The following is a 15,000-nucleotide window of genomic DNA, read 5'->3' as shown; positions in this document are numbered from 1 at the left end:
AAAACACACCACCACGCATGCACATATTGAACAGGAGCTACAGGAAAACAATCACTGAATATATACACAATGTGGACACAAGTTTGTATACACCTGAGCATAAGATTGCTTTGTGCATCTTTTTCAACATCTCATTCCACATTTAGTCTTCATTCACTGGTATAATGAGCTTCACTCTTCTGAGAAGATGTTTCACTAGATATAGTGGAGATTTATTCAGCTACACGGGTGTTAGTGAAGTCAGGTACTGATGTAGGTGAGGTGAGGAGGCCTGGGGTGCAGTCAGTGTTCACGTTCATCATGTTTAATAGGGTGTTAAGCTCTATAGCAGGAGATCTTCCACCCCAAAGAGTAAAATAAAAAAAAATGTAAAATAGTTTTTTATTAAAAAAAAGTTGTAGAAATTGTAATAGCCTGCAGTGTGTGTACATAACAGATGGCCATAAAAACGTTCTATACATAATAATGAGACTCTCAGCTCTCCTTACCATCTGCCCAGGTTTTGTTTTATAATCTCAATCTTTTTTTTAATGGTTGTAGAGACGGAGACTAAACTGTGACCCCACGTTTGAGCTGGAGGAGATGATCCTGGAGTCAAAGCCACTGCACAAGAAGAAGAAGAGATTAGCGAGGAAGACGAGGGATCAGAGCTCTGACGGATCTCCACAGGTGCAGTGTGCAGGATTTTATTTGTTTCTTTTTTACTTTTGAATATGCTGAAGATGCCCATGAGTAATTTATTTATTTTTATTGGTAGAGAAAACAATTAATAACTGTTACTGTAGAGCAGAGGGCGGGACTTATACACCATAGAGAGCATTTTATTGGCTGAAGGTGTACTCTAGCAGGTAACACAGTGTGACATCATTTATCAATCTCAAAATTATCTCCACCTGATCTCACCTAGTGTGTGTGCGTGTGTGTGTGTGTGTGTGTGTGTGTGTGTGTGTGTGTGTGTGTGTGTGTGTGTGTGCAGTGAAATGCTTTTTATGACTGTCCAACATGTAAACATAAAAAAATAGAAGTAGAATATAAAGATAAAAAAAGCAAAATAAAATAAATGTAAAAAAATATTTTTTTTTATTAAATTATAAAAGTTTATTAAAAGTATAAGTATGTAAATAAGGATAAGAATAATGCAATATACAGCGAGTTTTCTTTATTTTCATGACTATGAAAATTGTAGATTCACACTGAAGGCATCAAAACTATGAATTATATGTGAAATTATATATGGAATTATATACATAACAAAAAAGTTATTAGATTACTGCTTTGCACACTCTTGGCATTCTCTTGATGCCTACTTTGAAGAACCTACAATATGACATATTTTCAGTTATTTTTTGTTATGTATATAATTCCATATATAATTCCACATGTGTTAATTCATAGTTTTGATGCCTTCAGTGTGAATCTACAATTTTCATAGTCATGAAAATAAAGAAAACTCTTTGAATGAGAAGGTGTGTCCAAACTTTTGGTCTGTACTGTATATATATATATACATACACACGGACAAGCACATGGCACTGCATAGTAATGAAGAGGGAAAGAAAGAGAGAGAGGGAGAAAGAGGGAGAGAAATAAAGGGTTGACTGATTCGTCAGTCGGACTCATGTGAATTGTGTATTTGTAAAAGCGCTAACGCAGCTCAGGTGGTCCTGCATCACACTTCAGCTGTAAAGATTCTGCTTCAAGGTGACTCGTGCTGCTGCTGCTGAGAGCCGTGTGGGAGGAAAACTCAGTCTTCCTGTTATTACACACACACACACACACACACACACACACACACACACACACACACACACACACACACACACACACACAGTGTTTTACAGCAATCTAATCTGGTTCTGAGTAAAATCATTTATTAAACATTATTAATATGATATAATTATCAGCATAGTTTTTTTAATAATAATTATATATAAATTTTCTAAACTACATATTTATATTTCCTCCGTCTTTTCCCTTCTTTCTTTGCTTTTTTTTTTTTACTTGTTTTTCTGCAGTCTCCTTCTCTCTCTCAGCCCTTCGTCCTCAGCCGCCCTCGAGTCTAATGTAAAGTACATAAACTCAATTAAATCACACACACACACACACACACACACACACACACACACACACACACACACACACACACACACACACAGAGAGCAGAAACATCATCTCCTATACTCATCTGTCGTATCTTCTTTCTCTTCTTCTATCTCTCTCTCTCTCTCTCTCTCTCTCTCTCTCTGTCTATCTCTCTCTCTCTCTCTCTCTCTGTCTATCTCTCTCTCTCTCTCTCTCTCTGTCTATCTCTCTCTCTCTCTCTTTCTCTCTCTCTCTCTGTCTATCTCTCTTAGTATGCTTTTGTTTTCCTTCCTTAATGAGAGCATTAGCTGATTACATTAGCGATACCACAGCGGGAAATTATTCCATAATTGATCCAGTTTATTCTCTGAGAGACTGATGCGCTGAGTCGCTAATAAAAATCTGGCTTTTTTTCAAATATAAAAGAAAAAAAAATGAATAAAAGTGACATCAGGAGAGAAAAATGCAACATCTCTGAGTTAAAACTAAAATATTTTTCTTTTAAAACTTCTTATCTATTAGCAGACGTGTGTTTTTCAGACTACAGTAACTTCCACAACAGCGTTTTCACACAGACTCCTACCATCAGGGTCAGAGTTCTCTTTGGATCAGAACATCTGCCTTTTGTCCATGAATGTGTATGAATGTCATTTCTGTAATTTTTCTGACTCTTTCTTTCCTGAGGGTCTGTAACAGGAGACGCCACGGGCCGGAGTGACTCATCAGTAGTACTGTGAAGATTTTATTATGATATTAAATGTATTTTTTTTGCTGGATTCGTTTATTATGTTCTGCACAGTAAAGATAAATGAGCGTCAAAGAGCATTTACTAACTTATGCATATGCATGTGGTTGGTGGGTGAATCCAACAAATAATTAGGCTACGTTATGCCTCTAGAGGCCGCTCTTGTACTCAGACCAGAACCCGGAAAAACTATCGGTATGGGACATTTTAGCTCCAAACACAAACTTTGTTATCAAATACAGATATGATACGAGTAAAACATCTCTGTCTCTGGAATTGTTCAGAGGGCCGTTCCACATGTGTGTATCAGGGTTCGGGGGTCATGTAGTTTGAGGACCCCTGACATATGTAATGAGAATAAGGAATGTTTGTGCTTGTTGTGTTTGTGCAGAACGGTCAGCTTCAGCAGCGCCTCGACTGTGTACAGCGAGACTTCATCGTCTTCAACAGAGAGAAGTGAGAAACGTTCACACACACGTTCTTCATTAACAGTACAGCAGTTAACCTTAACAGCACTTGTGTGAATGAGATAAATGTACGTTTTTCTGGATAATGGCTTCTGCTAAATGCTGTAAATGTAAATGTAGGTGTGACACAATGACACACTGTATCTAAATTCATATTTATATTCATGCATGAATCTGAAGTTGTGTCTATATTTGTATCGATACCCGTATCTGGGGAAGGTGGTGGGGAGGCACTGGACTTGTCCAATGTCCAAACTTTACATGAAGTGGGATCCAATTGGCACTGATACGTCTCTAGATGTTTGTGACTGGAGCTGGAGGAACCTCAGGATGCCTCGGGATGGGGAGAGAAAGAGAAACAGTGGAGAGGAATTAGCGTAGCTGCTGTTCATGATATTAACAGCACAAGTTGATAATGTGCATGTGATCAGATGTTCTGGAGCACAAGGTTATGATGTGATGTGTGTTATGTGTAGAACTCGCTAAAAACATACGTCTTAAATCTGCACTTACACTGGGAAAGTGTGTCTGAACCCCGAACACTGTCAGGAAGACTATTCCAGAGTTTAGGAGCTAAATGTGAGAATGTTCTACCATTTTAGTGGACTTTGCTATTCTAGGAACTACTACTACGATCAGGAGGTCATGGGTTTATAACTGTAAGTTGTTTTGGATAAAGGCATCTGCCAAATGTCATTAATGTAAACGTAGATCTCAGACACACCAAGCTCCTGGTGCTCCAGAGCTCAGGGGCTCCAGACACTCCTGGGCCCCTGAGCAAGGCCCTTAACCCCATAGCTACTCAGTTGTATAAAAGAGAATTTATATCTGATTGCTCACACACACACACATGAAGCTAAATTCTAGGATAAATGTATTGTTTTCAGGTTCTGGTATCTGAGTACCTCTCAAGGTCATGACCCCTGCTGTGGTTCAGTCTGAATAGTGTATTCATGTTCATAGTCTTTATCAATTTTTATTATCACTCTCTTTTTGTTTTATAAAGGTTGAAAAAGAACAGAGCAGACATGGACTCGAGCAACCCAAACGAGGAGAACCGAGTCCTTGAGGATGGACAGAACAACAACGTCACCAGCGCAGCGAGTTTATCGAGTTAAAGCTCAAAACTGCTGAAGATTGAAAAACCTTAAAAGAAAAGGAAGATCATCAACTGGATCGACTCAGGCTTAGAGCGAGAGCAGCAGAAGCATCCAGGGAGAAAGTTTTCAAAATCAAGAAAACGCTACATTGAGTCCGGTTCTGGTTTAATCGAGGAATCAATGACCTTAAGATGAAGCTCTGAGATGCGGAGCTTGTAAACGAGTGCAGCTTAGAATTCAGTCCTTCCTGCATAGTTTTTTCCCTTTTTTCTTTTCTTTCTTTCCTCTGAAAGCACCACAATAATGTGAGCGTAGACGAGGAAAAACGTTGCTGCTGTAAAGTGTGTGATTGCGGTGTTTGGGGTTTTTATCTCCTGAACAGTGGCCTTAACTTCACACTGCACACAAGTCAGGTCCAAAAGTCTGCAACTCTTTTCATTTCATCAGCTTTTAAACACGAATACGGCTTTATCTGGCCTGAGTTTAACTTCTGTCCTCCTGCAGCCTGCTTTCTGATCATACTTTCGGGTTTTATATGGAATTCAGTATCTGCCAAAGTATTGAATGTAACTTTTCAAGAAACGAATAAAATGATGAGAAAGTTCCTTAAACTGGAACTAATGAACTTCTGGTTCTTGATCATGGATCATGGTTTAATCATCACACTGGTACAAAACTCTCATAAAGGGCGGGGCTCAACTTTGCTTTACTCTCATTGGCTAGTTGGACAAATTTGAATGAATTTTGTAAAGTGGTTCTGGATGCAGTTCATTCATTAAAAAGACGTATTTGACCTCCAAATATTATTAATGAACTAAATTTTAATGAAGAAATCATTTACACCAGGGGCCCCCAAACCTTTTCTGTGAGGGCCACATAATTATTCCTTTCTTTATTGGAGGTCTGAGACTGTCAGTGTTATTGTGGAGATTAAATGTATTTATTTTGTCTCCGAATACTGGATTAGTTTATTTTGTTCTGCACAGTACAGATAAATGAGCATCACATTTCAACAGATTTATCACCTATTTAGTGTGTTTTTAAGTGTGTTATTACTGTCATAATGACATTTTCTTCATATTCATTGCTGTTGAAATCAAAATATTTACTTACTTATGCATGTGGTTTGTGGGCGAATCTCATAAATAATTAGGCTACGTTAAGAACTAGACTGATAGTGGACTCCATGTGAAATAGTACTGAACTTTATTACAAAAAGAAATCTGAATAAGGATGAAATAAATATGAATATGTTCATTAATAAATATAATTATAAAATAAAGTTATGAATAATAAATAAATATAGCGGTCTTTGTGCAGCACGCAGCATCAGTGATTCACCTCTAGAGGCCGCTCTCCTAATGACCGTAAAAACTGTATGGATTTTGGCAAATAGCTGAAAGTTCCAGTGATCAATTATTGGTGCCTCGACCTTTAATAACTACGGGACATTTTATTTAAAAAGCCAAACTTTATTAGATTAAACATTACATGTTCAAAATATGTCTCTGGCTTTGTTCAGAGGGCCGTTCCACATGTGGGGCTTAGGGGCCGTATTCATCCTAGGGGCCATAGTATGAGGGCCCCTGATTTACGCTAAAAAGTACAAACACTAGAACTGAACAGAGAACTGCATCCACAACTCTCTGGTGTCTCTAAACCCTGGTCCAGGAGCTGCCCATCTAAATCTGAATATCCAATGAGAGTAAAGCATCAATAAACTCCTCCCTGTATGAGAGTTTTAAAGTGTAAAGGACTTGGCACTGCTTCTTAACCCCAAATTCAGAGAGAAGAAAACTTATAAAACTTAAATTGAAAGCAACTTTTTCTCCTTTTTATTCATACATTTTTGTTTGTTTCTGCAACATTCAATACGTTTGACATGAATCGAGCAGGAAGCTGAAGACCTTGTGTTTACCATCGGAATGAAATAAAACATTTGTGAATGTTTAAAAAATGGAGCAGGAAAAAGCAGGATGTTTTTCTCTCTCTGGATATAAATTTTTATTTTATTTATGAACTGTTCAACATTCAAGCAGAATTAAACATTTCATAAAAATCCAGATAGACTGGAAAAACTCTGACCATTGACTTCAACCATGAAATTTCTGTTTTCTTCACATAAATGGCAAAAAAAAATTTTTTTAAAGAAGATTCTGAAATTATAGGAGTTTAAATGAAACGATGATGAACATAAAGGAGACAAACGTTATGATCTGTAATAATCTCTTATGAATTTATATCCAATAAGCTTTTCTTCATTTCAGATGACTAGAACAGGTAATAAGATCAGTGTGTGTGTGTGTGTGTGTGTGTGTGTGTGTGTGTGTGTGGCTGAGAAGGTGCGGTGGCTGAGCTGCATTATTGCAATAAGGGGCTCATGCGCTTTAGAGTTTAATCATCTTCAGCTGCTTCATGGAGATTTGTTGGTGGAACCCGTCGTGATGTCGTGATGACACGCTCAGTCCTGTACATCTGAAGAACGTTAATCAGCATCACACGAGGCCTGAATATTGAGTAACGATCATTAAATGATGTTCATGTGAGCACTTGTGAGAGTTTGTTTGCACATCATGAGTCCCCGAGCAGATCACAATAACTTTTTTTAACATCTCTGTAGCTCATTTCTTCCAGAAGGATGTTGTGATTATCTGATCTGTTTCTGATCAATTAAAGACAGTTGTTGCTGATGCCCTCAGACCTTTAGCCCTGACTGTTTATTTTCCTTCTTCAATTCCAAATGCACTTTAGAAAAGAGCTTTATGTTTATAGATGTGTTGCTAATCGAAGATGCTAACGCTACCCACCACGCTGTGTTCCTGTACTTGCTTTCACACACCTTCTTGTACCTGAGGAGTAAAATGTGAGGAGCATGTTTGATGTTTGATCTCAGCAGTGAGAAGAGAAAAGAGCAGCTGAGGAGATCTCATCACTAAAGCACACACATTTTTGGATTTGTTAACTAGAAGAATTTGATCATCATTATTCCATTCTAGAGGAAGTTCTTTCCTGAGAAGGAAACACCCAGATTTAAGGACACTGACATTTTGCTCAAAGCTTCTGTATGTAAAATGTGGCTTTCAGTCCAAAATAACACCAAGGTGATGTGGAGAATCGCTTTTTACTCGCTGTTTCTTTTCTTTTTTCACTTCACATGTGAAAGCTGTGGATGAAGTACACAAACTATGCAGTCAGGTAAAAGTAGAGACTCAGTAAAATGTGACTCCAGTAAAAGTAAAAGTGTTTCTTTAAACTTTCGTTTGAGTAAAAGTACAAAAGTTTTTTACCTTCAAACTTAATCAACTCAGTTTCTGTGTAAAGACTCGAATGTGACTCTCAGCACACTGATCTATTAATAGAATGATATTTATGACTCAAACGCTGATTGATTTCTATTACAATCATCATGAACACAAAACCTTTTTATAACTACTTCAATAAAACATGTAAACGAGGTCACATGTGTGGTGGTGAGTTCCAGTCTGGAGTTTCTTCATCATTTATTCCTCTCTAAATGTTCTGCTTGATGTTGAACTGATGCTGAACTGTATGTTGGTGATCAGTAGATTCACCGAGCACCAAGTGTGCATGTGCAGAGGAGGGACATGGGGTATATCAGTAGGAGAATGCTGAGGATGGAGCCACCAGGAAGGAGGAAAAGAGGAAGGCCAAGAAGGAGGTTTATGGATGTGGTGAGGGAAGACATGCAGGTAGTTGGTGTGAAAGATGCAGATGTAGAGGACAGGGGGGTATGGAGACGGATGATCTGCTGTGAAGACATCTAATGGGAGAAGTCGAAAGAAGAAGAAGAAGAAGAAGAAGAAGAAGAAGAATTTCGGTTAGTTACTTAAATCAGAGACATTACATGTTAGCACCAGTAGGGGGCGCTGCTGGAGTTTACATCATCCATGAGAATCAAAAATGGTGGAGGATAATTTTTTATTTCAAAATCCTGATGTTGAATCGAAGTTTTTCCAACTTTTCCAAAACTTTAACTAGAGTTCCAATCATTTATATGTATATTTAACTGTGTCGTGTTTATGGGAGTCACGTGATAAAAGAGCAAACGACTCGGACTAGAAGAGTGTAGACAGACGAACTACTCAAGTCTGTTTTCTGTTCAGAAACTATGGAGATTTTGCGATGTTTTTCTTGTGTAGAGTAGAAAAGGATCGAATCACTCTTTGAGACGACTCGTACTTCTGAGTCACACTAAAGACTCTACACATCTGGATCTGGTCTGGAGAGTATTTGAGACCAGTGGCAGGAGTGTTGTGAAGAGTCAATAAGGCTAAATGAGGGCGAGTGCCAGACTGAGGAGCAGCTTTCAGCATAGTTTGGGGGGTTTTATGGCTCTCTCAGCCATGATGTTGGTTTGGTCTGGAGCACTGAAACATCAGTCATCAGCTGAATGAACCATTTCAGCACTGATCTTCAATCAGGGTCTCATGTAAGACTTTATGACCCTTTTCACGTTCCATACTCACAGACATAACAGGGCGCAGCAGAAGAGTCCAGTTTCCAGCGCTGAGAGAACATCGAGGTGTGATTTTTGTATTAAATACAGTGGTACCTCGACATACGAGAGCCCTAACATACGAGTTTTTTGAGATACGCGCGGTCACTCGGTCGATTTTTTGCAGAAACTTTCGCCAGAAAGCGAAAAATCAGGCCCTGTTTACACGAGAACGCTCGCGGGTGAAAACGTAAAAATATTTGATCAGATGTGCCTTTTAGACTACATTCACAGGGAAACGATCTGAAGAGAAAATGCAAAAGTGGCGTTGCGTTATCGCTTTTTATATTATTTGTATATATTAATTGATGGAATTTTTTCTTATTCAAAAACACGTAACAAAAACAACTGGGGGGTATTTTGGGGCATGGCCGCAGGAAGCGGGGGTGCTGGGGGTGCTGCAGCACCCCCTATTGGCGAGAGAAAGTTTTTTTTTAAATGTAGGCCTATTAAATATATTTTGCACAATTTATAAATTCCTTATGAATATTTTAGGAAATGATCAAAAATATTTCATTAGTTTTTCTATATAGAAAGCTTGAATTGTCTACTTTTAAACAAAACAATTCAAAACGAAAATAAACCGACTAGCATATGTTTATTATGTATTCCGTATTAAGTGTGCATTTCTCTCTATAGGCGCGTCACTGCGGAGATGATGAGTGAACATCGTCATCTTCATCTTTGCAGCCCGACACTGACACACAAAAATGGAAAAAATGTCTCCTTGCTATATTTGACAGCCGGTTCTTTGTGACAGCTGTTCTGTGTGTTATTGGCAGCGCCACCCTCTGGTTACAGCACCAGAACATGGACATTTTATTTTAGAGAATGATCCACAACAGACATTAGAACATTAGATATTCTAGAATTAAATCAACTAATCGAATATTCAAAAATAGTGTCTCATCCCTGCATGGAATCTCTTTTTTCTTTTCCCATATCTTCACTTGCGTCTTCATTAAACGTTTCTTCCTTTGTTCGCTTTCAGGTCGATTGTTTTCATATTCTTTACTGTGGTCAAGTAGAAAAAACGCTGTACAGACATTTTTACTTGTAAGTCAAATTCTTTTTAATAGCCTACAGTTTGTGCTTGTTATTAATTAGACATATGATCATTGGTAATGCGCGTCAAGTTCATGTGTAAAACGCGTTTCACACGCGCGGGTGATTTGAGTTTGGCTTTCTCTGGCAGCGCGCACACATAGCCTAAATGCCTTGCCCTTGTGGAAGATCAAATTAGCTCTTCATACCTTTTACAACAACATGAAGATATCAGAAGAAGAGATCGGTGGTCTCTTTCCTGCTCGTGTTCCACATCCCTCTCAAAGCGCAGAGCGGGAGGCTATAACGCGTCTTTGTGTGGAAATATAAAACTGTTATTATATTTTTTAATGGATTCAACTTTATTATATTCTGTAAGTTACCAGTATTTACTGATATTTATTTCAATGCTTTACAGGCTTTAGTGTGTTGTTTCTTTGGGTTTTTATTTATTTATTTTAAAACAACCCCCCGACCACCGCAACACCGCCGGTATTTGGTCCACTACCACCGCGGTGGTAAAAAAAAAAAAAAACTGCCATCGTCACAGCCCTATGTTATTTATTTTTAAAATGTATTCTAAATAGACCCCTAGGCTCATAGGTTTTTTGTCCAAAAAAATAAATACAAAAAATTCACATCACCCCCTGTTCAAAATGACTTCCAGCGGCCCTGTTTTGGGGGCTGGAACGGATTAATGGCATTTCAATTAATTGCAATCTGGAAATTTGCTTTGAAATACGAGCGAGGTTACGGAACGAATTAAAAACGTATGTCGAGGTACCACTGTACTTTCATTATTTGTTGATTCATTGATCACTGCTGATGTGTGAACACCTGAGTTTCAGTAAGGATTTATGTTTTATGGGATTTGAAGCAATAGGAAAAGTGTTGAAGCAGAAACTTGTTGTGTTTGTTGTACTTTCACTTTTACATTTCATCATCTGGGGTGTTTGCTGTATTCTGAACTTTGTTCTAAACAAGTGGGCTGTTGTTTGTGTGACAGCAAAAAAATACAGAATCCAAATCAACAAAAAGCTGCATTTAGAGTTTCTACAGACAGACGGTGTAACAGCATGGCAACTGCAACTGCAGAGAAAAAGATTTATCCTGGATCCAAGGGCACTGGATTTAGGGGCACTGGGTCTGGAGTGGACACGGTGTGGATCGGGTTCATGGACATCGTTCCAGTGATCGGGACGGTGAAGGAGATGGTGGAGTTGGTGTTGGCTCTGTATGGAGGGAATAAAGAGATGGTAAAGAAGAAAGGAAAAGCCATTAAAACCAGTTTGAAAATCCAGTTGAGTCTAACAGACAAAAAGGAAAATGATGAGCCGGTGAGTGATATTTCTGCTTCTATCATCCAAAAACTGATTATAAAGTAAAGGGTTCTAATATCCCATACAGACAGCAGCAGGGCCGCTGGAAGTCATTTTGAACAGGGGGTGATGTGAATTTTTTTTATTTATTTTTTTTTGGACAAAAAACCTATGAGCCTAGGGGTCTATTTAGAATACATTTTAAAAATAAATAACATAGGGCTGTGACGATGGCAGTTTTTTTTTTTTTTACCACCGCGGTGGTAGTGGACCAAATACCGGCGGTGTTGCGGTGGTCGGGGGGTTGTTTTAAAATAAATAAATAAAAACCCAAAGAAACAACACACTAAAGTCTGTAAAGCATTGAAATAAATATCAGTAAATACTGGTAACTTACAGAATATAATAAAGTTGAATCCATTAAAAAAATAAAAAATAACAGTTTTATATTTCCACACAAAGACGCGTTATAGCCTCCCGCTCTGCGCTTTGAGAGGGATGTGGAACACGAGCAGGAAAGAGACCACCGATCTCTTCTTCTGATATCTTCATGTTGTTGTAAAAGGTATGAAGAGCTAATTTGATCTTCCACAAGGGCAAGGCATTTAGGCTATGTGTGCGCGCTGCCAGAGAAAGCCAAACTCAAATCACCCGCGCGTGTGAAACGCGCTTTACACATGAACTTGACGCGCATTACCAATGATCATATGTCTAATTAATAACAAGCACAAACTGTAGTCTGTTGTCTCTAGGTATGAGGTTTTTACTGACTGCTTTCAGGCAAACAAAACACAAAATCTGATCAGTCTCTTTCACATAATGCAGCCACTGCCATCTAGCAAACCAAGCCGGAGCAACAGAACGTGAGAACGTTTCATTACCACGACGCCGTGCAGGAAATCTGAAACTGTATGTTGGCTGGAAGGGCTCGTCTAATCCAATCACGCTAGGTTGGGTTGCGGGTGCTGGGGCTGGGGCTGCCGGTGCAACTGCAGGCAGAGGCGGGCGGACAGACTCCGTTGTCATGGTTGCGGTTCTAGAGTTCTTCACTGGTGGTTTTCCAAAAAAATCCAAAATCCGTTTTTGTGCCATATTTCCTCCTCGTTTCTGTCAGTAGACTTTGTAAATGTACTAGTCTGCTGCTGCCATAGATGGATGTATCATACGCTGCATGGAACGAGCGGGAAACCTCTTTACTCAGCGAACGTTACCACTAGCCTGCCTGCCTGACGTTGACAACGTAACTTCCGAACCTGTGTTGATTAGGCCTCAAAATAGTTAAATTAAAATCCAAAATACACTTAATGGCCTACGTGTTTATTTCCTAAAATATTCATAAGGAATTTATAAATTGTGCAAAAAAATTTTAATAGGCCTACATTTTTTAAAAATCTCTCTCTTGCCAATAGGGGGTGCTGCAGCACCCCCAGCACCCCCACTTCCTGCGGCCATGGACAGCAGTTAATATAGAACTATAGAACTCAATCCTGAAGTGGATTATTTTCATTCGGCTCCTCGGTCCATCATCTGCCCTTCTTTATATTATATATTTTTTATCTTTCCTTTTAGAAGTCGACTAAACCAGCAGCAGGTGCAGCAGCAACATCTAAGATTCCTGGCCTCAGTGATGTGTCAGGTGTGTGTGATATTCCTGCTCCTCTCACTCTTCCAAATATTACTGAAATTCCTTTAATAAATCATATAGATATTTAGATTGCTCTTTTCTCCACAGAGGTCAGAATGGATAAGATTATTGAATGTGTAAATAAAGGTTCCAAAAAGGCACAAGTAATATCTTAAGCTGAACAGAGAAAGAGAGAGACAAGAGTGGCGGAAATTAAGGAAGACATGTTAAGAAAGATCCGTGACATCAAACCAGACTTTAATGAAGAGCTGACGGAGGAACTCAAAAGGTCAGATAGAGGCGAGCATGTCTTTAACAATGACATCCTTAAATTTCATTACAAAGTTCTGGTTGATTTTTTGAATAAATATAATTTTTCTAATCTACCACAATTTAATGAGGAAACAATGAAGAGATTAGCTCATCACACACTTTCCCAAGACACCGCAGATGAAATTGAGATAAAAATGGTGGTTCACTTTGACAATAATGAATTCTATGTGAATGCGAATGGAATAATGTACGGTGCGTATTGCCAAGAGCTGCGTGAAGCCTTCTCCCAAATTCTGGGCCACATAAACCCTCAGGATGTGACAGATGAGGAGAAGCAGAGAGTGGATGATGTCATAGATTATATGAATAATCATGAAATCTATGTGGATCATCTAGCAAAAGAGAAGTGGATTGGCAATAAGGGGGATAAGTTGAATCGGTTTCTGGGGGTGAAGGAGAAAGTAAAGACAATGTACAAAAATGAACGTGGTGTGACTTGGAGCATTGACACTCTGAAAGAAGTTGAACGTTTGTTGGAACAAAGACAGTGAGTTTATTTGTCCTGTTCAGGGCTGTCAGGTCTTCCTTATTTTAGCCCAACAACATCTTAAAACCTTCAGACCTGAAACAAGATCTTAAATTGTGAATGCTGGTGGAAACAGACACCTTTTATTTTTCTTTCCAAACAAGCGTTCACTGTAGTGCACACACACACACACACACACACACACACACACACACACACACACATATAAAAAATAGAAATATCAAAAGGGTTTTAACTTCCTGCTATGATCAGTATCCTCTTTATAATCCGCTTTTGCTTCTGTTTCAAATCAGTGTAGAAAAGCTTTAATATATACAGTATATTCCTGTATGCTACATGCTCCAGGTTTCATGGAAATGTGTTCACTTTTATTCCTACGGTTTCATCATCAGGACTTTAAATACAGCAGCAACTCTCACAGGCATTAAAACATGTTTAAACTTTACTTTAAAACACACCACATTTGGGTAATTAGTGTATATACATTTAATTACAGATGTGAACATTATTATTGAACCTTATATCAGAGTCTATAGTGTATCACACACACACACACACACACACACACACACACACACACACACACGTCATTGCTGTTATTGTATTCTTTCTTCACTTTTTTGATTTTTTGATTTGATTCATGTTGTGATGCTAAAATGTTCATTTTATTCTGGGAATCTGATTAATGTTATTAAGGTGTTTGCTTTAGTAAATTGTGAATCATTGCGATTAATTATATAGATTTTATTCTAAGGCAGTTTTCCGGGACAGAGCGCTGAGCTGATTATTAATGTGTGTAAAAGTTTGATGGAAATAAATGACAAATAAAAGTGATTACTAACATCCTGCCTACAGAGTCTGTAATTATCATCATCATCTCGGGATTATTTGGGTGGAAACACAGAGTTCAGTTCAGACTGTGATATTAATTTACACCTCATTACATTTTCCACCATCTTGGATTTTGTCTAATCATCACCAAACCTGCCGAACATCATCTCCATAATGAACTGCAAAAAAAATATCATCATTTACTGAATTTAAAAGCCACCAAACAGAGAGTGAGCTGTATCTCAGCAGCAGCTTTGTGCAACATCATTACATTGATCAAACAAATCGTGTCTTTGAGATGATTTGACAAAAGAAGTTTCGAGAATAATCCTTTTGAGCTATAAGAGAAATGTAGACCAACGTAAAAACTGCAGTTGCGTCTCCTTGTCCATCACCTCAGACAAAAAAATGTTTGTGAAACCACAAATGCAGCAAGAACCAACTTCTGAGAA

At 38.4% G+C, this 15,000-nt stretch overlaps 2 protein-coding genes across 2 annotated transcripts in view; both read left to right on the top strand.

Moving 5' to 3' along the window:
- The window catches only part of LOC310739487 (serine/threonine-protein kinase 32A-like), a 15,655-nt gene extending 10,039 nt beyond the window's left edge, over positions 1-5,616 (top strand). The window contains exons 10-12 of the mRNA XM_083565411.1: positions 541-669; positions 3,219-3,283; positions 4,301-5,616. Of these exons, the coding sequence (XP_083421537.1) occupies positions 541-669; positions 3,219-3,283; positions 4,301-4,412 (306 nt within the window). The 3' untranslated portion in view covers positions 4,413-5,616. The remainder of the gene's footprint in view (positions 1-540; positions 670-3,218; positions 3,284-4,300) is intronic.
- Positions 5,617-8,837: 3,221 nt separating this feature from the next.
- Positions 8,838-14,560, top strand: LOC310739104 (uncharacterized protein). Its single transcript, XM_083564743.1, has 4 exons — positions 8,838-8,937; positions 10,974-11,291; positions 12,843-12,909; positions 13,006-14,560. Exons 2-4 carry the CDS (start codon positions 11,031-11,033, stop codon positions 13,071-13,073), a joined length of 396 nt encoding a protein of 131 aa, XP_083420869.1. The 5' UTR covers positions 8,838-8,937; positions 10,974-11,030; the 3' UTR covers positions 13,074-14,560.
- Positions 14,561-15,000: the final 440 nt, after the last annotated feature.

The sequence above is a fragment of the Silurus aristotelis genome (assembly GCF_946808225.1).
Source record: "Silurus aristotelis genome assembly, chromosome: 16".
Classification (NCBI taxonomy): domain Eukaryota; kingdom Metazoa; phylum Chordata; class Actinopteri; order Siluriformes; family Siluridae; genus Silurus; species Silurus aristotelis.
Note: the sequence above shows the minus strand (reverse complement) of the source record. Positions and strands in the feature narration are given on the sequence as shown.

What these genes read in the sequence shown, in the direction of transcription:
- LOC310739104 (XM_083564743.1), top strand. Translation starts at nt 11,031, where the DNA reads ATGGCAACTGCAACTGCAGAGAAAAAGATTTATCCTGGATCCAAGGGC. An exon ending in AAAAGGAAAATGATGAGCCG is followed by an intron (nt 11,292 to 12,842) that starts GTGAGTGATATT and finishes CTTTCCTTTTAG; the next exon opens with AAGTCGACTAAACCAGCAGC. An exon ending in TGGCCTCAGTGATGTGTCAG is followed by an intron (nt 12,910 to 13,005) that starts GTGTGTGTGATA and finishes TTTTCTCCACAG; the next exon opens with AGGTCAGAATGGATAAGATT.